General features: G+C 46.9%; 1 protein-coding gene across 3 annotated transcripts; it reads left to right on the forward strand.

Moving 5' to 3' along the window:
- Nucleotides 1–1,298: 1,298 nt before the first annotated feature.
- On the forward strand, nucleotides 1,299–9,625 carry Arrb2 (arrestin beta 2). 3 transcript variants are annotated; one of them, XM_045159382.1, is made up of 16 exons: nucleotides 1,376–1,379; nucleotides 2,055–2,094; nucleotides 4,166–4,196; nucleotides 4,787–4,847; nucleotides 4,961–5,005; nucleotides 5,209–5,405; nucleotides 5,667–5,726; nucleotides 6,096–6,163; nucleotides 6,282–6,417; nucleotides 6,637–6,721; nucleotides 7,013–7,085; nucleotides 7,554–7,691; nucleotides 8,360–8,443; nucleotides 8,536–8,615; nucleotides 8,721–8,775; nucleotides 9,067–9,625. In XM_045159382.1, the coding sequence occupies exons 6-16, from the start codon at nucleotides 5,319–5,321 to the stop codon at nucleotides 9,158–9,160; spliced, it is 960 nt and encodes a 319-aa protein (XP_045015317.1). In that variant the 5' UTR covers nucleotides 1,376–1,379; nucleotides 2,055–2,094; nucleotides 4,166–4,196; nucleotides 4,787–4,847; nucleotides 4,961–5,005; nucleotides 5,209–5,318; the 3' UTR covers nucleotides 9,161–9,625. The 3 variants fall into 3 exon arrangements, with proteins under 3 accessions (XP_045015316.1, XP_004666979.1, XP_045015317.1); XM_004666922.2 differs by lacking the exon at nucleotides 2,055–2,094 and having other exon boundaries at nucleotides 1,318–1,379; XM_045159381.1 differs by lacking the exons at nucleotides 2,055–2,094; nucleotides 4,166–4,196 and having other exon boundaries at nucleotides 1,299–1,379.
- Nucleotides 9,626–25,257: the final 15,632 nt, after the last annotated feature.

The following is a 25,257-nucleotide window of genomic DNA, read 5'->3' on the forward strand; positions in this document are numbered from 1 at the left end:
CAGCATACAGGTGCCTGAGGCAAAAGGAGGGGAATCTTGCTGCTTCTAGGCTAGCTGTGTCTTGGCATTCTAGCTGCAGACAAGAGAGGTGCTCTCTCACCCAAGGTGAAAGGTGAAGACTGGGGACGAACACCTGCAGTTGTCCTCTGACCTCCACACTCACACTACTTACGCATGCAGAGAGAGAGACAGAGAATATAAAGATGATGGATGTAAAAAAAATTAAAAACCACCCTATTCCTGAGGCTCTTCACCCTCTCTACAAGCTCCTCCTTGATCTGTTCCTGTCCTTGGTCCTCTCTCCTGCTAGCTAACCTGCATGCACCCCAGCCCAGGATGTGCCCTGCCTGTCTCCCTCTTTGGGAGACTCTTTCCCCACTTCTGCTCATCCTTCAGAACAATTGTCCTCAAATTTCCTTTCCTCTGGACTGCCTGCACTCTCCTCTCACTGCGCTGGCCAAGCGCTTTCAGTTTTGCGTTCTGAGTCATACCTCTATTATAGCATTCCTGGGCTCATAGTACTGTTCAATACATCTCAAGTGACCCAAGAAGGCTTGGCTATGGTAATTAACGTGTGTTCCCAGTATTTGGCATAGTGACTAGCATAAAATAGGGATGGAGGGATGGATGGATGAGTGGGTGGACAACAGCTGAGATGGATTGGATACAGAAGACGGAAAATCTGAGAAAAAAAAAAATTTAAGTGACCCTGAGAAAAATCGAAGATGCACACCAGGGGGAGCTGACACACCACAATAAAGCAGGAAGGCAGCCTAAACAAGGCTGCAAGCTCGGGGTTGAGCAGCGCGCAGATACCACTCACCCACGTGCGCAACCCCGCGTCCTCCATCCCAGACTGTGTTTGAGCTCATCCCACCGCCCCCACCACCCTCCTCGCCTCCACCGCCGCTCCGAAAGCAAACAAAGGGGCGGGACCCCTGTAAGGCTGGATAGTCAGAGCCAATCAGAGGACTGTGATCTGCGGGAATGCAGACGCCTCCGTTTCAAGCGGCCCAATGGGCTGCCAAGGGTCTGCAGCGGGGCGGGGAGATGGGAGGAACGAGCAGGAGTAGGGACCGCACGGGTGGGCTCCCCCGGGGAGACGGAGGGCGGAGGCGGAGGCGGAGGGGTGGAGCCGATCACCGCGCCTATGGGGAGAGGGCGGGCAGCGCGGCGGCGCGCGGGATCCGGCTGACGCATCTGGTCCTGGTTCCCGGGGACCCGAGGGGAGGGGCAGCGCCGAAGGAGCGAGGGCGCGCGTGCGCACTGGCACGGGGAGGAGCTGGGACCTGGCAGCGGGCGCAAAGGCTGCGAGCTAGCCGCGAACCCGGCGGGCGGGCGGCGGGCGCGTGCACCATGGGGGAGAAACCCGGGACCAGGTAAGGGAGGTGGGGTTGGGGCGGCGGCAGCTGCGGTTCACGGGGGTGCCAGAGCGGTCTGTAGACTAGGACACTAGGGTGAAGATCCAGGGGCCGGACTGCTGGGTCCCTAGGGGTAACCATGGGGCCGCCAGCCTGGGTTCTTAAGGATAATGGAGGGGCGGGGGGGGGGGTGCTGAGTGCCCTAGTCCCTGCAGGAAGCAAGAGCTGCTAGGCATCGGGAAGCACACGTCGGGGATTTCGCAGAGATGTAGCAGTCGGACGGACTGGGTTCTCCATACAGGCTGCGATGCAAGGGTAAAGGAAGGAGGAGCAGGTGGACGGCCTGAGGGTACGGGGAGACTGGATGCTGAGAGAGGGAACCCCCGCCCCGACTCATGCCCAACCAATGAAAAGCCTCCTGTCCAGTACTCCAGCGACAGGCTGATTGCCCCTACCTGTCCCGAGGGCCAGGTAGCTCTGCTTCCAAACTTCTGTCTTCCCCTAGGTTGCTAGAAGCAACAGCTTCATCTTCAGTGTGCATAGGGACCCTCTATGAAACTCAAGATACAGAGGTAGTATCTGCCCTGGACATGCTTCCACTCCCCAGATGTTTTCTGTGCAATTGAGGCTCCTTCCACTGATGCGAGTTCTCTCTCTGTCTTTTTTTTTTTTTTTTTTTTTTTTGGTCTCTAGCAAAATCTACTTCCTGTTGTGACCCAACATCCCCAAGGGGGTAAGGGGTGAATGCCTGAGTCCCAGGGGAGTAGGAACAAGAGAAAACGTTGGGGTTGTATGCCCCAAGGTAGAGAGGTTCTAGAACAGGACCTGGTCCTGAACTATTCCTTGTTCTGCAAAACGTCAGATCAACCCCACCACTCTCAAGACCCTTAGAGTAAGAGATCTCGGGTTTCTGGTCAAGAGAACAAGCTTTGAGCAAGATGATCAGACGCAAAATTGACCTCTTAGATTTGGGGTTAAACATCCCAGAGAAAGGGGAAGTCACTGACTTGAGGGTGGCCCCCCAATTTCCGTTTTGTGGTTCAGGAAGGGGAATAGATAGGCCGAAGAGACTGCTGACTTGGTATAATCCCCTACCATCAGATTCTCGGCCACAGGAAATGGAGAGAATAGCCGGAAATGCAAAGGGACATCTACTTCAGCTGCCTACCCCCACCCTGGACACCTCACTGATCATTCCCATACTCTACCTCTTGTCCAGCGTCAGTGTGTACATGTCATAGCCTGGCAAGAGTTAGCTGCGTTAGAATGCAAAGGGCAGGTGGGTAGGTGTCCTCTAGTTGCTCCAGAGCAACTGACTTAGAGCTTCACTCCATCTGGCTGATTGTGGCTGTCACAGCCTTTTGCCAGGGTTCCTAATGGGAGGATACACCAAGACAAAGAGGAAAAACAGAACCAGAGGGGAGGGAGAAACTGGATGGTGCCCTAGAAGTCAGTCTCAAGTTGGAACAGAGGAATGATACTTACTCTAGCTACCACCATGTCCATATTTATATTTATTATTTAGGGTTACCCCAGGGGCCTCCATACCTTTTGCCATAGACATTTGGATTGCTTGCCCTTTGAGAAAGAAGGGGCAATGAACTCATAGCAGTAACTAAGGTGGCAGGGTTGGAGGAGGGATGGAAGAGTTGATGGGATTTCAGTTTGTTTTCTGGTATCTGGGGAGCTTTTCCAGGAGTTGAAGCGAAGGCAGAATGGATTGGAAGGACTGGCCTATGAATGGCCAGAGCACTGGGGTCACCAGACAGTCCCTACCCGCCCAGCAGTGGGTAGAAGCCAGGCTTAGATTGTCTCAATGCCTGAGTAAAAAAAAAAAAAACCCTTCAACTTGAACTGTGAATGTTCAATACGGGGGATAGTCTGACAGTTTAGTGATTAAGAGTAGGAGCCAGACTGCCATAGTTTGGATCTGAGTTCCACCATCTACATTCTCTGTGAATTACATAAAATTCTTGACTTCTGTTTCTATTAAGCTATTAGGACTTCAGTCCTTCGGTCGAATATTAAATAAGCCTGATGTGATAGTGCACACCTTTAATCCCAGCAGAAGGCTGAGGTAGAAGGATCGCCATGAGTTTGAGGTCAGCCTGATACTACATAGTAAATTCCAAGGTCAGCTTGGGCTAGAATGAAACCCTACCTCAAAAAAAATAAAAATGTGGCAGGGACCCCATAAAAGGAGTGATTGAGGTCTGGACCTACCTGCATTCTAAAGGAGATGATGTTTGAACTAAGCCTTAAAAGACAAATGGACTTTCTTTATTAAGCTGCCAATGTTCAAAATGGGGAGGTTCATGATAGGGTCAGAGTTGGATAGTTGGATAGTCAGTAGAAACCATTTGAGGGAAAAAATTCAATACCATTGTTCAGAAGTCACCCCAGATGTCACTGGAGCTAGAGGCCAGTGGGAACTGTTAAATCTAATCCACACATCTGGCAGCAACCCAGTTCAGGTCCCTTCTCCAGGAGGTCTCCTGGGAAGATCCTGGGTCATTCCGGAAACAACCAGTGGCCATTACTGTAGAAGGAGGGAGGCTAGTTAGGATGAAGCAAGGATGAGGGAAGCACTTGATCTGACTACAGGCTTCAGGGGCTGCCACGTGAACCTTGTGGAAGAAGTAGGGGGTGGGGGAGAGCTGGGCAAAGCCCCAAAGGCTCCATCCAGGGGGCCAGGGTGAGTTCTGCTTCTCAGACTTGGGAGGGATAAGCTGCTGGTATGTGGGGGGGTAGGTCCCCTGCTGAGTCTGAGGGAAGCAGTGGGGTCTCCCTTTCTGTTTTGTTAGGGTCTTCAAGAAGTCAAGCCCTAACTGCAAGGTGAGTCACCCACAGTACTTACCCTTTTGATCCTCATGGGGCCCTGTCAAAGCCTAGACGATCCCCAACCCCTAGCTCCCCACTTCCTGTGACAGCTGAAAGCTGACTTCCTTCCCTCCTGAAGCCCCTAGCCGCAAATGTTGCTCAGCCTGAGCCAGCGGCAGGGCTAGGTAGGCAAGCACATAATGCTCTTGAGAGTCAACCCAGAGAGCCTGTGGCTAGGAAAAACTAACAGCTCTTCAAGCTATGGCTTGTTTGTTCCAGGTCTCCAGGGGCCACCTGCTAACTGGCTAGTCTGTATGAGTCCTGCCTGAGGAGCTAAACACACATACAAGCATACACACACACATGCACACACACCTGAACTGGTGCACAGAAGCATGAAAAGTGATAAAGGAACAGCTAAAAAGCCTAAAGCTTGGTTGGGTAGTCTTAGGAAAGCCCGCCAACCTCATCTTCCATCATGACTGGGAGAAACTCCTTCCTGATAGGCCGGCCTGGGGATCCCAGGGCAGGGCAACCACCCTTGAGGAGTCTGATGGCTTGTCATGGTCCTCCCCAATCTTCCCTGTGGCCCTTGATCTCCTCAGCTCACCGTGTACTTGGGCAAGCGGGACTTTGTAGACCACCTAGACAAAGTGGATCCTGTGGGTAAGTTTGCCTGAAAGGGACAGCTTGGTCCGCCTCCCAAAGGAGAAGTTCCCTGGGACCAGGAACTGGGGAAATACTTCTTCAGGAAGTGAGGCCCTGTGTCTCTTTTCTAGATGGTGTGGTGCTCGTAGATCCTGACTACTTGAAGGACCGCAAAGGTACAGGCCCCAAGTCCAAGGAGAAACAGGCGGGGGGGGAATGTGATGGGCTGGCATTGGTAGGGTGTCCCAGAGAGGTGGAAACAGGATTCAGGGAAGTCTGTACTGCTGAGGAAGGGGCTGGCTGACTAGGTATTGGGGAGCAGGGGGATGTGAAGAAAAAATAATACTCCTGATTACCTCACCTTACCCTCCTTTGCCAGTGTTTGTGACCCTCACCTGCGCCTTTCGCTATGGCCGTGAAGATCTGGATGTGCTGGGCTTATCCTTCCGCAAAGACCTGTTCATTGCCACCTACCAGGCCTTCCCCCCAATGCCTAATCCACCCCGGCCCCCCACTCGCCTACAGGACCGGTTGCTGAGGAAGCTGGGCCAGCACGCCCACCCCTTTTTTTTCACAGTGAGGATGCCCCACCTTCCCCCTCCACACTGCAGGGCATGGAGTCTGGGATGACATGGGTTTGACATGGGGTGAGACACTTGTTACCAGCTGATCTGAGAGAAAATAAGATGGGGACCCTGGATTCATCTCCCTTCAAGGTCACCCTGTGTTCAAGAAGTCCTAGACCCGGCCTCCTTCCTGGGCCTTTTCCTTTTTTGTCCCCGAGTACCTTGTCTGTGGAGGGGACTGAAGCCTCTCCTTTACTTTTCTTTGTCACAGATACCCCAGAATCTGCCCTGCTCTGTTACACTGCAACCAGGACCAGAGGACACAGGGAAGGTATAGAAGGAGCAGCTCTGAGGGCACGTGAGCAGCACAGGGTTCCGCAGGAGTCTGACCTACAGCTGAGCTGGAGGGGGACCGGCAGGGGGGCCGAGGACAGGGAGAGGCCCCCGCGGATGTGGGGGGGTGTGGTGTGGTCATGTACCTGCAACACCACCTCCTGCTCTTCTGACCTGCGGGCACTGGGGTATAGGTGTGCTCCCCACACTGCAATGAGTTAGGCTCTGCCCAGTGCCAGACTGAATCGTTCCCGCACTCCTCACACCATGACAGGGCAAGAGGCCATGCCCCGAGGCGGGAAGCAAGGAGGAAGGGAGTGGTGGCGGGAGCCCTGGGTGAGATGTGGCCTCTCTTCCCTTTCCCAAGGCCTGCGGGGTAGACTTTGAGATTCGAGCCTTCTGTGCCAAATCACTAGAAGAGAAAAGCCACAAAAGGTGAGGGAAGCAACCTTCTCAGTGGCTTAACTACTCCCTCCCTGCTTCCCCCCCTGTGGGAGAAAGAATCAGGGTTTATCCAAACCTGACACCTCCTCTTCTGTGCCCCCTTCCCCAGGAACTCTGTGCGGCTTGTGATCCGAAAGGTGCAGTTTGCCCCAGAGACGCCCGGCCCCCAGCCTTCAGCCGAAACCACACGCCACTTCCTCATGTCTGACCGGTCCCTGCACCTTGAGGCTTCCCTGGACAAAGAGGTGGGGTGTGAGAGGGTGACACAGATGCCACCGACAAGCCGGATCCTGGGGGGAGGGAGGGGAGCCACAGGAAGTATGGAGGGAGGTTTTTTTTTTTTAAAGTCGTGCCTTGCTGGGTGTGGAACTGGGGGAGGGCCCGAGCAGGTTTTGTCAGGTAGCACACCGAGACTGGCACAGGACAAGACAGGTGCAGTTCATGTAATGCCCTCCCTTCAAAAGCTCTACTACCACGGGGAGCCCCTCAGTGTCAACGTCCACGTCACCAACAACTCCACCAAGACCGTCAAGAAGATCAGAGTCTCTGGTAGGGGGTGGGGTGGGGTGGGGGTGGGCACAGGCATGCGGGAGGGAGTCCCTCAATAAGTGGCCTCTGTTGCCATCTTAGCTGGTGCCATAACCCAATGTGGGAGATGCACCCGGGTACAGAGAATTGCAGTTGTTCTAGAGTGCTATGCAGCCCTGCTGTTTATTGTGAGAAGGGAATGTTGGTCAGGGGTAGCAGGTGGGCTGGGAGACTCGCCTCATGTGGTCTGGAGTTGTGCCACAAGGGTAGTTTGTGATCCAACCAGAGCTGCTCTGTTCCCCTGCCCCACAGTGAGACAGTATGCGGACATCTGCCTCTTCAGTACCGCGCAGTATAAGTGTCCTGTGGCTCAGCTTGAACAAGAGTGAGTACGGAACAGGCATGGGACCCAAACTTAGGGGGAAAATGAGGAAGTGGGCAGGTTTTCTTTAAGGATGTCCCTCTACATCCAGGTGGCTCCAAGCTGTTATCTTTCTAGAGCAGAATGAGCCAAAACCTACCCCCTCATAACTTGCCCAAAAGGACCGGGAGGGGCTGAAGAGATGGCTCAGTAGCTTAGGCACTTTCTTACAGAGCCTAAAGGCCAGGGTTCAATTCCCCAGTACCCATGTAAAGCCAGTTGCACATGCATCTAGAGTTCATTTGCAATGGCAACAGGCTGTGGCACACCCATTCTCTCTTTGTCTCTCTCCCTCTCAATCTTTTTCTGTTTGCAAATAAATAAATAGATATGTTTTTAAAAGAACAGGGAAGAGATGCTACCTATGAATGATAGGATGCCCACCCCACTTAGCCCCTCCAAGAGTTTTATCCCTTTGTCCCTGTCTGCCAGTGACCAGGTATCTCCCAGTTCCACATTCTGTAAGGTGTACACCATAACCCCGCTGCTCAGTGACAACCGGGAGAAGCGTGGCCTTGCCCTGGATGGGAAGCTCAAGCATGAAGACACCAACCTGGCTTCCAGCACCATGTAAGGGCATGGCTAAGGACCAGGGGACGAGCTTCCGTTCAGTGCCGGCTGTGTACCAGATCCTGCTTAGGTGCCAGAGAGGTATCAGTGAACAGAAGAGACAAAAACCTCTTACAGCGTAGAGGAGGGAAGGCAGACAATCAGATAAGTGGTAAACTATATAGCGTGTTGAGGGACAAGTGTTAAATAGGAAAAGCAAGCAGAGCTAGGAGATACAAACTACAGAAAGGGTATTGATTTTAAACTGGCCAAGAAAGGTGAACGATGAAGGACCCGGAGGAAGGAGGTGGTGTGGATATGCTGGCCGAGTGAGTTCCAGGCATTAACTGCAAACTCAAAGAGGACTGTCTCAGCATGTGTAAGAACTATAAGGGCCACTGTGCCTTTGGGCAGGAGCAGCCCAAGACCCAGAGCACTGGGTAACTGCAAAGCCCCACAGCAGGGGAGAAGTGGGAGGTGAGGGGAGCAGCACGGGTGGGGGAGGAGTCAGAGAGTTTGGCTATAACCAGCACACAGGAAGCCCTCGGAGGGTGGTGAGCAGGGGAGTGCTGTGGTACGGTGGCCACCATGTCTGTAAAGGTGGATGCTGCTGGAGCCCCAATAGTGGGCTAGGTGACAAGGCAATGGGCCTTGACCCCCCGCCAACTCAACTCCCCCAAAATTGGCAGCGTGAGAGAGGGAGCCAACAAGGAGGTGCTGGGAATCCTAGTATCCTACAGAGTCAAGGTGAAGCTGGTGGTGTCTCGAGGCGGGTGAGTATGGTAGGGGAGCCTGGTCAGTGGTTCTTTGTGGATCCATGGGGGTGTGGTCATTGTCCTCTTCATGTGGCCTCTCCCCCTCCCAGGGATGCCTCGGTGGAGCTGCCTTTTGTTCTTATGCATCCCAAGCCCCATGACCACATCACCCTCCCCAGACCCCAGTCAGGTGAGCACTTCACCCAACCTGAAGCCCCCTGCAGGGAGGGACTGAAGCAAAGCTAGTGGAGAAACATTGATCCTTCTTGTGCCCCCTCCCCCTTTCTACCCTCAGTCACCCGGGAAACAGACGTCCCTGTGGATACCAACCTCATTGAATTCGATACCAAGTAAGAAAGAAACCCATCTCCTACCTTGCTTCTTTGATCCTCAGTAGATCCACCTTTATACCTTGTGGAGGGCTTTGTGTTGACTTTCTTTTGGTAGGAGAAGAGTGGTTGACATATCAGGTCAGGTGACCTAGTGAGACTGCTTATCACCACTGTTCTTGTCTCTTGCTAATTGCTCTAGTTCATTTACTACTAAAACCCATCTGTGGGCTTGGGGGCAGAGTGGGAAGCCCAAAGAAGAGTCAGAAATCCTTACCTTCTTTTCCCTTACCCTCCTGTCTTACCACCAAGCTATGCCACAGACGACGACATTGTCTTTGAGGACTTCGCCCGGCTCCGGCTGAAGGGGATGAAGGACGATGACTGTGATGACCAGTTCTGCTAGGAAGGGGGGCTGGAAGAAGGGAGTGGATGGTGCTGGGAGAGGTAGGGGCAGGACCAAGACCCCGCTGTAGTTGGGGGTGGGGATGTCCCAGCCTCTTCTTCTTCCCCTCCATTGGGCAGCTTCCTTTAACCAAATCCTATGCTCCCTTCCACCCACCCACCCACCCACTCCCCAAAGTAACGCACTGGACCCATTGCTTGTTGAAAGTGGGCATTAATCTTTTGACTACAGCTCTGCTTCCCCAGGCCCCCCTCCCCTGGGTGGCAAGCTGTGTTCACATCTAATTTTTTGAGAAGGGAACACTGAAAATGGGGGGGGGGGGGCAGTAAGGAAAACTACATTCTGCCTCACCAGCTCAACCCTCAGTCACACTCTGCCTCCATTCCTTAAAAGATGAGACCTTGTGGGGCAAGGCCTTTTCTTTTGTTTCTGAGCATAAAGAAGAAATAAACCTTTTAATAGGCACGAGTCTGTGTGTGTGTTCTCAACAGAATGCAAAAAAGTGTGCAATGTGGGCTGGAGTGATGGCGTAGCAATTAAGGCACTTACCTGCAAAGCCAAAAGACCCAGGTTCAATTCTCCAGGATCCACGTAAGCCAGATGCACAAGGTGGTGCATGTGTCTGGGGTTCATTTGCAACGGCTGAAGGCTCTAGTTCACCCATTCTCTTATCTTCCTCTCTCTCCCTCAAATAAATAAAAAATTTTAAAAAGGCACTTGCTTACAAAAAGAAAGAGTGCAGTGTGCCCACCATGATGCTTTTCTGTATCCATAGGGCACCTGACACAGGCTATCTATCAATAAATGTTTACTGACTGGCTACTATGCCTATGTTCCAAGGTAGACACTGGAACTTGATTTGGTCATGCACCCTCAAGGGTATAGCTTGGTAAAGCCACACAGTAAACTTAGTCATGTAGGGAAGAAATAATAACTAACTTCCTGCAGACTGGCTGCTCCCTGGGGCTGGGCTGGTAGAATAGGGTTCTCCCCTGTGGTGGCTGACAGCTCATGACCACATTGCGACCTAGTTGGATTTCTTTCCACTGTTCCTTAGGGCTGCTCAAGCAGTCCATTCCTGAGACTCAGTGGAACCACATCTGCATGCTTAACTAGACAGATGTCGCACAAGCAGAAGACAAGTCACGAGGATCTGGCTCTTGTGACGTGAGTTGGTGAATCCCTGAGGTTTGGATGGGACAGAGCACAGACATTTCTCACCTCTGTCACGCCTCCCACTGCAGCTCCTTGAGGCTCCACTCCTATGAACAATCTTGATTTGAGTCCCTACTGTGTGTCAGGTATGGTATAGGGAACATAGCAGTAAAACCAGAACAAACATTAAATCAGTCATTCCCTAGTTAATTACACTCCCTGTGTCCCAAGAGCAGAAGCATGGGAATGTGCAAGGGAGCATGACTTAAGCTGGGGGTTGGTGATGATTTCCCTGGAGAAAGTGACCTTTAAGCAGAGAGCTGAGTGATGAGTTAGGAGACGGGCAGGATGAGCTCCCCACCATGGCAACCCACAGAAAGGAGGAGCAGCATGTTCCAAGGACTCAGATCAGGGACTGGGACAGCAGTCCGGAAGTCAGGCAGGTCCTGGTAAGGTAGAGGGATAACTGGCAGGGGCCCTTGATCTATGTTGTAGCTCACGAAATGGGCTGAGGAGATGACTCAGTGGTTAAATGTATCTGTTGCAAAGCCTGCTAACCTGAGTTTGATTCCCTAGCACCCATGTAATGCTAGATCCTGTGGGCCACGTAGTTAGGAATTCATTGGCCTTACCCTATCTCAAAGAAAGAAGGGCACAGACACCTTGAAGTTGTCCTCTGAGCTCTACATGCACAACATGGTGCACGTGTGCCATATACAGAAGTATTTTAAGTGATTTTTTTAAAAGCTCATGAAATGTAATTAAGTTATTTACCCACAGGCTTTAAGTGCCGCCAATTTGCCAGTGACCTTGATTACCCCACACAGAAGCAGCCTACTCTGCCCACATGTGATGCCACAAAGAGAAGCTAGTTCCTCTCCCTCACCTGTAGCATCTCTGGTTCCTGAGACCCTGCTGCATCTGCATCTCTAAGTCTATGGACCTCACACTTCCCTGGACCAATCAGAACCCTCTGGGAGACAAGAAAGATCCACAATTGGGCTCAGAATCCTAGATTTGAAGACAAAATCCCAAGAAGACCCCATGCCTATGGGCATTTAATTAACACACACTTTTGAGAACAATGCATTTTTATAATAACTCACAATTCTTTTTTTAAAGTTTATTATGTATACATACTTTCTCTTTTCTCCCTCCAAGCATGCTTCCTTTTTTTTTGTTTTTTGCCTTTTGTTTTTCGAGGTGGGTCTTGCTCTAGCCCAGGCTGACCTGGAATTTATTCTATAGTCTCAGGGTGGCCTTGAACTCATTGCTGTCCTCCTACCTATGCTTCCATTCAGTCTCAGGGTGACCTCAAACTCGATGGTGATCTTCCCGCCTCTACTGCCCTAGTGCTGGGATTAAAGACCTATATGCTACCATGGCCAACCCCATAATTTTTTGAAATCTCTATTTGGGGACATGTTTTAGCAGGCAATACATGCCCTGAGACTACATAGTGAATTCCAGTTCAGTCTGGGCTAGAGTGAGAACCTACCTTGAAAAAAAAAAATGCCTAACAGTAAAAAATAGTAAACCATAAAAAGCAAGCTCTCTTCTGCCTGTTCCCCACCTTTTCATTTCCCTTTCCTGGAGGCAATCATTATGAAGTATTCACTGTCTTATCTTAATAACCGAGGATAGCAAACCAACAACTTCTACACAGTGCTAATTTAGAAGAGCATTCCTTAAGCAGTGCATACACCGTTATGTCCTCCTTTTTAAAGAACAACTTCCTATTAACTAAATGTTATTTAGGGTTCCCAGTGTCCTACTGATGAACTTGTTGAGTGTCTATTATTTTGATAATTCAAAGGGTGTTATAATTATCCTTTAAAGATATCTTCTTGCATGTGTGAAGTGTACTTTGTAAGTGTGTGTGTGTGTGTGTGTGTGTGTGTGTGTGTGTACATATGGAGGCCAGAGGTTGACATCGGGTGTCTTCCTCAATCACTCTGCACCTTATTTTTTTAAAAAATTTTTACTTATTTATTTGCAAGAAGGGAGAAATTGAAGAGAATCAAAGAGGTAGCGAGAAAATGCACACCAGGGCTTCCAGCCACTGCAAACAAATTCCAGATGTGTGTGGCACAATGCATCTGGCTTTATGTGGGTACCGGGGAATTGAACTCAGGTCATCAAACTTTGCAAGCAACCACCTTAACCGCTGAGCCATCTCTCCAGCCAGTCCACCTTATTTTTTTAAACAGGATCTCTCACTGAATCTGTATCTCTCCAATTTTTCTAAACTAGCTGGTCAGCAAGCCCTAGGGATTCTCCTGCCTCTGCTTCCCCAGCACTGGGACTGTAGGAATGCACTCCCCTGCCAGCTTCTGGTAATATGAACTCAGGTCCTCGTGTTTACCAACTGAGCCATCTCCCCAGCCCCTTTTTGGATACATTCTTAGAAGGAAAGTTTCTGGATTACAGAGCATAAACACCTTTTTTTTTAAGATTTTTATTTATTTATTTATTTGAAAGTGACAGAGAGAGAAAGAGGCAGATAGAGAGTGAGAGAGAGAATGGGCACGCCAGGGCTTCCAGCCACTGCAAACGAACTCCAGACGCGAGCGCCCCCTTGTGCATCTGGCTAATGTGGGACCTGGGGAACCGAGCCTCGAACCGGGGTCCATAGGCTTCACAGGCAAGCACTTAACCGCTATGCCATATCTCCAGCCCAACACCTTTTTTTTTAACCACATCAATCTAGGTTAAATATTATTGTTAAAATTTTATTATTTGCAGAAAGACAATGGGTGAGTCAGAGCCTCTTGCTATTTCGAAGAATTCCAGATTCATGAGTCCTGGAAATCAAACCCAGGTCAGGAGGCTTTACAAGCAAGTGTCTTTAACTGCTGAACTCTCTTCTCAGAACTGTTATCTACTTTAATGTGCACTTCTTTGATAATGAGTGAAGATGAATCCAACTTATTGAACTGATGTTTGTTCTTCTTTTTCAGGGGAGAAGATTGGTGGGTGGGACAGTGCTGGGGATCACACCCAGGACCTTGAGCATGCTAAGCACGCAAGCACTTTATTGCTGAGCTACAGGCACAGCTAACTTCCTTAGCACATGAAGAACTCTTAGGTTCTCAGTGTTTGAAAGTGCTTGCTTGCAAACCCTACCAACCCAGGTTTAGTTCCCTGGTACCCATGTGAAACCAGATTCAAAAGTGGTATAAGGGGCTGGAGAGATGGCCCAACAGCTAAGGCACTTGCCTGCTAAGCCTGATGGTGTGGGTTCAGTACCCTAGTATTTATGTAAAGCCACATGTACAAAGTAGTATATGTACCTGGAGTTAATTTGCAATGGCAAGAGGCCCTGGTGTGCCCATTCTCATCTTCTCTTTGTGTCTCTCTCTTCTCTTTCCCTCCTCTCTCTCTCCTTGCAAATAGATAAATAAAAATATTTTTTTAAAGTGGTGTAAATATCTGGTTCATTTGCAGTGGCAAGAGACCCTGGCACACCAACACACACACACACACACACATAAATAATAATAAATTATAAATAAGTAAATTCAAAGTTGAAAAGTACAAGAGAGGAGGGAGATGACTCAGTCAGGTAAGTGCTTACTGTACAGCCATGAGCACCTGAGTGCAGATTCCCAGCACCCACATAAGCGTCAGACAGAGATACACACACTTTAAATCCCAGTGCTTGGGAAGAAGAGGCAGGAGAATGCCTAAGGTTTGCTAGCTAAGTCAGTGAATTCTGGGTTAGTGAGAGACCTGTCTCGAAAAATGTAGTGGAAAACAGCTGGGGATGGTGGTGCACACCTTTAATTCCAGCACCTGGGAGGCAGAGGTAAGAGAATCGCTGTGAGTTGGACTCCAGCTTGACAGTACAGAATGAGATCCAGGTTAGTCTGACCAAGCATAAGACCTTACCTTGAAAAAACTAAAATAAAATAACAATACACACACACACACACACACACACAATGACTGACTGCTGCTTTCACAATTCATAGCCCACAACTCCATGGGGAATATTTATATGTGTGTGTATGTATGTATGTATGTATGTATGTATGTATGTATGTGTATATACACACACACACTACCTCTGGCCTCCACATGCATACATACATGTGCATGTGAACACACACACATATGTAGCATGCCACATACTCACATGCAAAAAAGTACACTCTAATCACATTTTTGCAGGAAAATGAATGGAACCAAAGGGCATAATGTTAAGTAAACTAAGCCAGATGCAGAAAGCAAGTATCACATGTTTTCTGTCATATGTGGAATCTACAGGGGCAGGAAGAGGACTATTAGCAAAGAAAAGCTTCACAGGTAAGGAAAGGCGGGATATGAGGGAAGTGGAGCAATGAATATGATCAGAGTGCATGAGACATGGCACAATGAAATTCATTATTTTGCACAATTGGTATACATTAGTGAATGAAAAATATATTAAACAAAAAAAAGGACTGGTTTTATAGCTCATTGGTAGATTGCTATTCTAGCATACCCAATACCCCAAGACAAGAAAGAAAAGGAAGGAAAGAGAAAGAAGGAAAGAAAGAAATTTGCCCTTTGTAGTATAATTTAAGTATTTTTTTCTAGTTTGTCAATATCTCTTGCATTTTAATTTAGTTTCCTATTTTATCTTCAAGTACAAAAGTCAGTAGTATTTAGTACTTTTACAGTGTTCACAACCATCATCTCGATCTAGTTCCAAGGTATTTTTGCTGTATTTATTTTGAGGCAGGGTCTTCATTCTGTAGTCCAGGCTGGTCTCCTGTGTCGAGCTTCAGAGTGCTGAGCTGACTAATACATACATTTTTTTTTCTATTTTAAGGTAATCAGTTATAATCCTTTTAAACTGTCTTTATTTTAAAATTTATTTTATTTACTTATTTTTGGTTTTTCAAGGTAGGGCTTTGCTCTATCCCAGGCTGACCTGAAATTCACTATGTAGTCTCAGACTGGCCTCAAACTCACAGCGATCCTCCTACCTCTGCCTTCAGAGTACAGGGATTAAAGGTGTGTGCCCCCATACTAGCCCAAAATATCTTCTTAATTGTTGTTTTGTCATAAAACCCCTTCAGCACTGCTAAAGAGAGAAATCATATGACCAAGATTATTTTTTCATTCAACAAATTTTTAATGTCTTATTTTTATTTATTTACTTGATAGAGGGAAAGAAGGAGAGAGAGAGAGAGAGAGAGAGAATGGGCGTGCCAGGGCTTCCAGCCACTGTAGACAAACTCCAGATGCACGTGCGCCCTTGTGCATCTGGCTTATGTGGGTCCTGGGGAATCAAACCTGGGTCCTTTGGCTTTGCAGGCAAGCGCCTTAACTGCCAAGCCATCTCTCCAGCCCCCAAAAAAATTTTTTTTATTTTTTATTTTTTCGAGGTAGAGTCTCACTCTGGTCCAGGCTGACCTGGAATTAACTCTGTCATCTCAGGGTGGCCTTGAACTCATGGCAATCCTCCTACCTCTGCCTCCCGAGTGCTGGGATTAAAGGCATGCGCCACCACGCCTGGCCCAAAAAATATTTTTAAATACATCCTAGATATAGTCCCTTTGCTGGGACCTGAATATGCATTTCAGGTGACTGAAAATTTGATGGTCTCTAAGCTAGACTGGACTGTCTGTACTTATTAACTCTTCATATACTTTCATGTCCCTGGTCAACTCCCTGTCATGCTCCCATCCTAACTTTCCACCTTCCTCCAGCTCAGTGACTTATCACACTTTTCACAGATCAGGCAATGCGATGAGTGATTTCAGCTTCCCACTTCCAAACCCCGCACGTTGGTATGTACACCGCTTCTCCTACACCTCAGAGGTTAAGGTCCTTCTCCAGCTCAAGCCAGTTCCTCCACCTGTACTCACACCTCCCCTCCCACCTCTAGACCTTGACGCATCAAACCTGCCCCTTCTGAATTCTGTCTGTCTCTACTGGCTTTTCCTCCACAGTAAATAAGCCCACACAAGTCTCTTTCATTGAAGGAAGCAGGGAAAAAGAAAGAAAAACGAAGCCGGGTGTGGTGGTGCAGGCCTTTAATCCCAGCACTCAGGAGGCAAAAGTAGGAGGATCACTGCAAGTCTGAGGCCACTCTGAGACTACATAGTGAGTTCCAGGTCAGCCTGGCCTAGAGTGAGACCCTACCTCAAAAAAGCAAAACAAAATAGTAAGAAGAAGAAAGAAAGAAAAATGAAAGAAGGAAGACATCAAAGGAAAAACTTCAGTCTTGAGTCTCTTTCATGCTAACAAACGTCTCAATCTCCTCACTCTTCTTGGTTTGCTTTATTGAGACATGTAGTTGAGGCTAACCTTGAACTCCTGATCCTCTAACCTAAACCTCTCGACTCTGGGATTACAGAGTTGTAAATGTGTACCACATTTAGCTCTTTATTTATTTATTTCTGGTTTTTCAAGGTAGGGTCTCACTCTAGCTCAGGCTGACCTGGAATTCACTCTGGAGTCTCAGGGTGGCCTCGAACTCTCAGTGATCCTCCCACTCTGCCTCCCGAATGCTGTGATTAAAGACATGTGCCACCATGCCCAGCTCTTTATTTATTTTTCATTTCTCCTCCTCCACCTTCTTTTTCTTCTTATTCTTTTTCTGGGGGATAGGGTATTGCTCTAGTCCAGGCTGACCTGGAATTCACTATGTAGTAGTCTCAGGGTAGCCTCAAACTCATGACGATCCACCTCTCTCTGCCTCCTGAGGGCTGGGATTAAAGGTGTGCACCATCACACCTGGCTATTTTCTTCTTTTAAAAAATATTTTTACTTATTCATTTGAGTGAAAGGGAGAGAGAGCAATTGAGAATGGGTATACCAAATCCTCTTGACACTGCAAATGAACTCCAGATGCATGTTCCACTTTGTGTATCTGGCTTTACATGGGTACTGGGGAATCAAACCTGGGTCAACAGTCTTTGCAAGCAAGGGCCTTTAACAACTGAGCCATCTCTCCAGCCCATTTTTCATTTTCAAAGTAATAAAGGTTTCAGGCATGGTAATGCTCGCCTTTAATATCAGTACTTGGGAGGCAGAGGTAGGAGGATCTCTGTGAGTTTGAGGCCAGCCTGGGACTAAAGAGTGGGTTCCAGGTCAACCTGGGCTCAAGTGAGACCCCACCTCAAAAAAACAAACAAAGAAAAAGTAATAAATGTATAGTTTAAGAAGTCAGATAAAGTCAGGCATGGGGGAGTCAGCATTTGGGAAGCATAGGTAGGAGGATCACTGTGAGTTTGAGGCCACCCTGAGACCACATAGTGAATTCCATGTCAGCCTGGGCTAAAGTGAGAAAGAGTCAGGTAAGGATTAGGGTGTGAATCTTGAGCATTTTAAGCAAATGTATTAGACCCTGGATTAATCCCCAGGACTGCAAAAATAAAGGGAGATGCTAGGTAGTGCTGTAACACCCAGATAACAATAAATAAAAAATATAATAAAAAGCAAATTTCCCAATTTCTCCTCAGAAGTAATTTCTTTCATTTCATTTATGTTTCTTCAACATTTACCTTCACATTTCTCAACATACTTGTTTTGCTCTTTTTTATTATTATTTTATTTACTTGTGTGTTGGGAGAAGGCACGCCAAAGCCTCTTGCAACTGCAAACACCAGTCACTTGTGCCACTTTTTTGCATCTGGCTTACATGGGCATTGGGGAATTGAACTCTACCTGGAAGACTTTGCAAACAAGCCCCTCTAGCGACTGAACCATCTTCCCAGTCCTATTTGCTCCTTCTTGATTGCTGCAAGTGCACGCAACTGAACCATCTCCTCAGCATTTTTCTTTTCGAGGTAGAGTCTTGCTGTAGCCCAGACTGACCTGGAATTCACTCTGTATTCTCAGGGTGGCCTCGAATTTATGGGGATCCTCCTACCTCTGCCTCCCGAGTGCTGGGATTAAAGATGTGCACCACCACACTCAGCCCTAGCATTTTTTTAAAAAATTTTTATTTATTTATTTATTTGAGAGTGACAGACACAGAGAGAAGGACAGATAGAGGGAGAGAGAGAGAATGGGCGCGCCAGGGCTTCCAGCCTCTGCAAACGAACTCCAGACGCGTGCGCCCCCTTGTGCATCTGGCTAACGTGGGACCTGGGGAACCGAGCCTCGAACCAGGGTCCTTAGGCTTCACAGGCAAGCATTTAACCGCTAAGCCATCTCTCCAGCCCCCTAGCATATTTTTGATGTTTGTTTTCAACATCATCTAACAGGTATGTCCAATATTTTGATATTGCATCAACTATAAAGTTAACACTCTAGAGCTGTGCAATCAAGTTACAAAAAGAACTAACTCAAAATGTTTTCTTTTTTATTTTTAGACAGAGTGAGAGAATTGGTGTGCCAGGGCCTCTGAAATTGAACGCCAGATGCTTGTGCCACCTAGTGCACTTTCATTACCTTTGTGCATCTGGCTTACATGGGATATGGAGAGAGATTGAACATGGGTCCTTAGGCTTCACAGGCAACTGCTAAACCATCTCTCCAGCCCCTCGTAATGTTGGGGATTTTTAATTGTTTTTTTTTTTTAATTTATTTTTATTTTTATTTTTGGTTTTCGAGGTAGCATCTCACTCTAGCTCAGGCTGACCTGGAATTCACTATGTAGTCTCAGGGTGGCTTTGAACTCATATTGATCCACCTACCTCCGCCTTCTAAGTGCTAAAATTAAAGGCATGTGCCACCATGCCCAGCTTCCCTCATAATGTTTAAGTTTACAATTGCTAGGCTTCACTGATAACTATCATGAGGTGCATGTAGCCCATTAGACTCAGGCTGGAGATCCTGCTACAGAGCAAAGACTGAGCTCTCTTTGTCTCCTGATCACCATGAAATGCTATCCATGCTGCCCACACCCCTGTTCTCCCAAGAGTATTGAGTCAACTGGAGTTAGATCAATATTCAGTATTTAATTATGCCTATGCAAAGATTTATAGTTGACTCTTGTGACATTTTATGATTACCTTCCTCTCTCTCTCTTTTTTTCTTTCTTTCTTTCTTTCTTTTTTTTTTTTTTTTTTTTTTTTGTTTGTTTGTTTTTGGAGGTAGGGTCTTACTCTAGCCCATTCTGACCTGGAATTCACTATGTAGTCTCAGGGTGGCCTTGAACTCATGGCAATCCTCCTACATCTGCCTCCCCAGTGCTGGGATTAAAGGTGTGCGCCACCATGGCTGGCTTACCTTCCTTTTCTTTTTTAAGAAAATTTGTTTTTATTTATTTGCAAGCGGAGAGAGAGAATGGGTAACAGGCCAGGGCTTCATGCCACCCTAAATGAACTCTAGATGCATGTGCCACTTTGTGCATATGACTTTATGTCGGTACTGAGGAATAGAAACCAGGCCATCAGGACTTTGCAAGCAAGTTCCTTTAACCACTGAGCCACTTCCCAACACAGTTACTTTTCTCTTCCTATTCAACCTTGCATTTTTCCTGACTGAACAATGCTCATTTTCAAAATTGCTTATTCTCTGAATTTATCACTAATTGAGCCCTATTCTCTTCTAAAGCCTATATTCAAAACAGAATAGATGTCTATCTCATTCATCTCCTTGAAGAGCCCTGAGTCCAGAGTCCTGCTAATGATTAGATTGTGGTTCCCAGTCACCTTTCATGAGTGACTTGCGCCTCAGTTTCTAATCCCATAGCTTCCTCATTTGGTCTAACTTCAATGACTTCCTGAGAAAACCTGAGACATACTAAAATGTCTTAAATTGTACCTTCATAATTGAGAGTTTAGCTCTGGGTCTCTAAATACCCCCTAAAATCTATTCTTCCATGGTGATGGCACATAAATGGTCACCTCAGGAAGAACTGCACCTTCTAGAACCTCTCAGGTAGGTGAAACCAATGACTTAATTTTCTTCAGTAGAATGTGAGTAGAAATGTGGGCCACTTGTGATCCAGACCCCTCAGACAGATCTGCCTCCTCCACATTTTCTCTTCCCCCTTCCCACCTGCTGCAACCCAGGAACAGGAACTCAGCTCTGACCATGCAAGCAAGAAGCCCGAGAGCAGTGTTTCTCAACTTTCATTGCGCATGCAAACCCCCTGCGGATCTGTAAGCACAGACTCTGACTCTGTAGGTCTGAGGTCAGACGCAGAGACTCTCCATCCCTCACAGGTCTCTAAGTACTTCCCATGCCCTAGACTGCAGACTATACTCACAGGCGACACTGCAAACGTTGGTCCTTGTGTGATTTGTGGGGCACATTGAACTGCCCACACTGAACTGTCTTGTGAGAGAAAAAAAATTAAGTTCACTGAGTCACCAAGAAAAATGGAATCATATTTTTAGCCTTCACCCAAATACAGCTCCTTCAAAAACTAAGAATGGAATGTTCCTATTAAGAGGACCTTTATCATTCTTTTTAAAAAACTTTTTTATTGACAACTTCCATAAGTATAGACAATAAACCATAATGGCTTCTTCCCCTTCACAAATCCATTCTCCATCATATCCTCTCCCCCTCACAATTAGTCTCTTTTTAAAAAAATTATTGACAACTTCCATAATTATAGACAATACATGATAATTCCCTCTCCTCTCCCACTTTTCCCTTCACAACACCACTCTCCATCATATCCCCTTCTACTCTCAATCACTCTCTTTTATTTTTATTTATTTATTTATATTTTTTTGAGGTAACGTCTCACTCTATTCTAGGTTGACCTGGAATTCACTGGGTCATCTCAGTGGTCTCAAACTCACAGTGATCCTCCTACCTCTGCCTCCCGAGTGCTGGGATTAAAGGTGTGTACCACCACACCTGGCTTCTCTCATTTATTTTGATGTCATCATCTTTTTCTCCTACTATACTGGTCTTGTGTAGATAGTGTGAGGCACTGTGAGGTCATGGATATCCAGGCCATTTTGAATCTGGAAGAGTGCATTATAAGGTGTCCTACCCTTCTTTTCACTCTTACATTCTTTCTGCCACCTCTTCTGCAATGGACCCTGAGCCTTGGAAGGTGTGATAGAGGTGTTTCAATGCTGAGTATCCTCTGTCACTTCTTAGCACTACGGTGCCTTTTGAGTCATCCCAGTAGTAACTGCCATCTGAAAAGAGAAGCTTTTCTAATCCAAAGTGAGAACAGCATTAATATATGGGTATGAACTAAGTTTAAGAGAAGTGCTTACAGGGCTGTTTGGTGAGCATAACATATGCATTTAGCCAGACAACAGTAGGCTTTATACCCCTAGGGCTCGTGACCTCGCCCACCATAGGCTTTTGACTGTTTTCAGTCCTAGACCTGAGCCAAAGCATGTGGAGTTTTCAGCAATTGGATCTTACCATCTAGGTCTGGACCTTGGCAATGGCCTGTATTGTTTTGGGGGCTTCAGGAACCTCCCTGGCCAACAACTCACTGGAAGGTACCCATCCCACTGAAGTTTTTCTACTAATAAGCTATGGCTCTGGGTGCACCATTACCTTTATCATTCTAATCACTGATCCTTAGCTTCTTTCCTGGAAGCTTTTGGTTTGTTTGGTTTTTTTTGGTTTTTTGAGGTAGGGTCTCACTCTAGCCCAGGCTGACCTGGAATTCACTCTGCAATCCCAGGCTGGCCCCAAACTCACAGCAAACCTACCTCTGCCTCTTGAGTGCTGGGAATAAAGGTGTGCCACCATGCCCAACTGGTCTGGAAACTTTTAGAAGTCCTTTCTCATTGAGCCTGGTGTTCTGATATGCATAGTTCTATTTTTCTCCATTACACTGGACACTTGGTGGGCTCTCTGAATCTAGAAATGAAAGTTTATTTTTCTTTTTCATTTTCTGTGATCTTTTCTAGAACTTAAGCCTCCTGGACTGATTCTTTTTTTTAAATTTTTATTTTATTTATTTACTTATTTATTTATTTTAGAGAGAGAAAGAAGGAGAGGGAGAGAGAATGGGCATGCCAGGGCCTCCTGCCACTACAAACGAACTCCAGACGCATGCACCCCCTTGTGCATCTGGCTTATGTGGGTCCTGGAGAGTCAAACCAGGATCCTTCGGCTCTGCAGGCAAATGTCTTAACCTCTTAACCACTAATCCATCCATCTCTTCAGCCCCTCCTGGACTGATTCTTAATTGCCTTTTCATATATATCACCTCTTCCCATTTGTTTTATTTTCTCAAAGAGTTGATCAATTTCTCTTCCATCCCTCAGTGAATTTTTCATTTCTTCCCTTATGGTTTGATTTTTCAAGTGCACTTTCTTGGGTTCAATCTTTTATTTATTTAGTAAAACACAGGGAGCCTAGGCAACACTGTAAAATGGACTTTTCAGGTTCTTCTCAATCCAAAAAAGAATTAGAGAGCATGGGGAATTAGAGAGATGGCTTAGAACTTAAGACTCTTCCCTGCAAAGCCAAAGGATGCAGGTTCAGTCCCCCAGTACTTACATAAAGCCAAATGCACAAGGAGGCACATGCATCTGGAGTTCCTTTGCAGTGACTAGAAGCCCTGGTGTGCCCATTCTCCCTTCCTCGCTCTCTCTCTCTCAAATAAATAAATAAATATTAAAAGAAAACCAGGCTGGAGAGATATGAAGCCTAAGGACCCAGGTTCAATTCCCCAGTATCCATGTAAGCCAGATGCACAAGGTGGCACACGTATCTGGAGTTTGTTTGCAGTGGCTAGAGGCTCTGGTGTACCATTCTCTCTCTGTCTGCCTCTCTTTTTCTCAAAATAAATAAAAAGAATTAGAGAGCAGAAGTTGGGCAGGCATGGTGCCACATACCTTTAATCCCAGCAATGGGAAGGCAGACATAGTAGGATTGCTGGGAGTTTGAGGCCAGCCTAGAACTAGAGTGAGTTCCAGGTCAGCCTGGGCTAAAGACCCTATGCCGACAAACCAAAAGATAGAAAAAAAGAAAGAAAAGAAAAGAAAGAAAGAAAAGGAAATAAAGAAAATAAAACAGAAGAAGAATTAGCAGGAAGTATAGTAAAGCAAGCAGACTCTATTGAGCAAAAACTAAAAGAAAACTCCCTTCTGGATGGGAGGGGCCCCTGAGCAGGATGGCTGCTGATGTGTCTGACCATCATAACACCTGCCCATGCATTCTCATGCAACTAACCATAAGCATGGAAGTGGGCTTCTGGCTGGATCCTCTGACTTGGGCCACAAGCTTTGGCTGCAGGTTTAAAGGGATAGCATTTTTCCTCTTGGGGCTTTTCCTACCCTGGGGGCTTCTGGGACAAAGACAAGGACAGGATATGGTTGGTCACTGTTATCTCCCCACACTCAAATTCCTCTCCTTAATTCTCTGTCATCCCTCCCCCTCTCTGTCTAAGAAAAGGGGAGGGTCCAGGTCTTGCCTTGTTGTCCAAGCTGGCCCCAAACACCTGGCCTCAAGTGATCTTACTGCCTCAGCCTTCTGGGTAACTATAACTTCAGGTATGTACCACAGACACCCACCTAATCATATAGTCTCATGTGTGTTTTTAAGTATTTATTTATTTATTTGTATATATGTGTGTGTGCGCCCACGCATGCATTCCAGGGCCTCTTGCTACTGCAAATGAACATGGGAGGCTTGGGAACTGAACAATGGGCTCCAGGCTTTGTAAGCAAATGGCTTTAACCACTGTATCATCTCCCCAATCCTTCTTTACTTTTTGTTTTGGCTTTTTAAAAAAAATTTTTTTCATTTCTTTTTTAAAAATTTTTATTAACATGTTCCATGATTATTAAAAAAAATCCCATTTAATTCCCTCCCTCCCCACCCCAACACTTTCCCCTTTGAAATTCCATTCTCCATCATATTACCTCCCCATCTCAATCATTGTACTTACATATATACAATATCAACCTATTAAGTACCCTCCTCCCTTCCTTTCTCTTCCCTTTATGTCTCCTTTTTAACTTACTGGCCTCTGCTACTAAGTATTTTCATTCTCAGCAGAAGCCCAATCATCTGTAGCTAGGATCCACATATGAGAGAGAACATGTGGCGCTTGGCTTTCTGGGCCTGGGTTACCTCAGTATAATCCTTTCCAGTCAATCCATTTTTCTGCAAATTTCATAACTTCATTTTTCTTTACCGCTGAGTAGAACTCCATTGTATAAATGTGCCACATCTTCATTATCCACTCATCAGTTGAGGGACATCTAGGTAAAAATTATTATTAAAATGAACTCCATGTGGATCTGGTTTATGTGAATTCTAGTGAACTGAACCTGGGTTGTTAGGCTTCTCAGGCAAGTGCCTAAACTGCTGAGCCATTCCTCCAGCCCTTTGGCTTGTTTTATTTTAAGGCAGGGTCTCACTCTAGCCAGGCTGACCTGGAACTCATTCTGTATCCCTGGCTGACCTCAAACTCACCTCAGTCTTCCCACCTAAGCCTCCTATGTGCTGGAATTATAGGTATGAGGCACCACGCCCAGCTCTAGTCATACATTATCTTACCTAAGAACCCCAAAATATTGTTTTTCCCCTGTGTTTATATCTGGAAAATTTCTTCAAATTATCTAGAAATTTTCAGGCATGATAGGCAAAGGTAGGAGGATGGCTGTGAGTTTGAGGACATCCTGGTAGTACAGAGTGACTTCCAGGTCACCCTGGGCTACAGTGAGATCTTACTTCAAAAAACAAATAGGGCTGGAGGGATGGCTTAGCGGTTAAGACATTTGCCTGCAAAGCCAAAGGATCCCTGTTCAATTCTCCAGGACCCATGTAAGCCAGACACACAAGGGGGCGCATGCATCTGGAGTTCCTTTGCAGTGGCTGGAAGCCCTGGCGCACCCATTCTCAGTCTCTCTCTCTCTCTCTCTCTCTACCTCTTTCTCTCTCTCTCTCTCTCTCAAATAAATAAATCAATAAATAAGCATGCCTTTAATCCCAGCACTCCGGAAGCAGAGGTAGGAGGATCACCATGAATTCAAGGCAACTTTGAGACTACATAGTGAATTCCAGGTCAGCCTGGACTAGAGTGAGACCCTACCTCAAAAAACCAATAATAATAATAA

This window comes from Jaculus jaculus, chromosome 9 (assembly GCF_020740685.1).
Source record: "Jaculus jaculus isolate mJacJac1 chromosome 9, mJacJac1.mat.Y.cur, whole genome shotgun sequence".
In the NCBI taxonomy this organism is placed as follows: Eukaryota; Metazoa; Chordata; class Mammalia; order Rodentia; family Dipodidae; genus Jaculus; species Jaculus jaculus.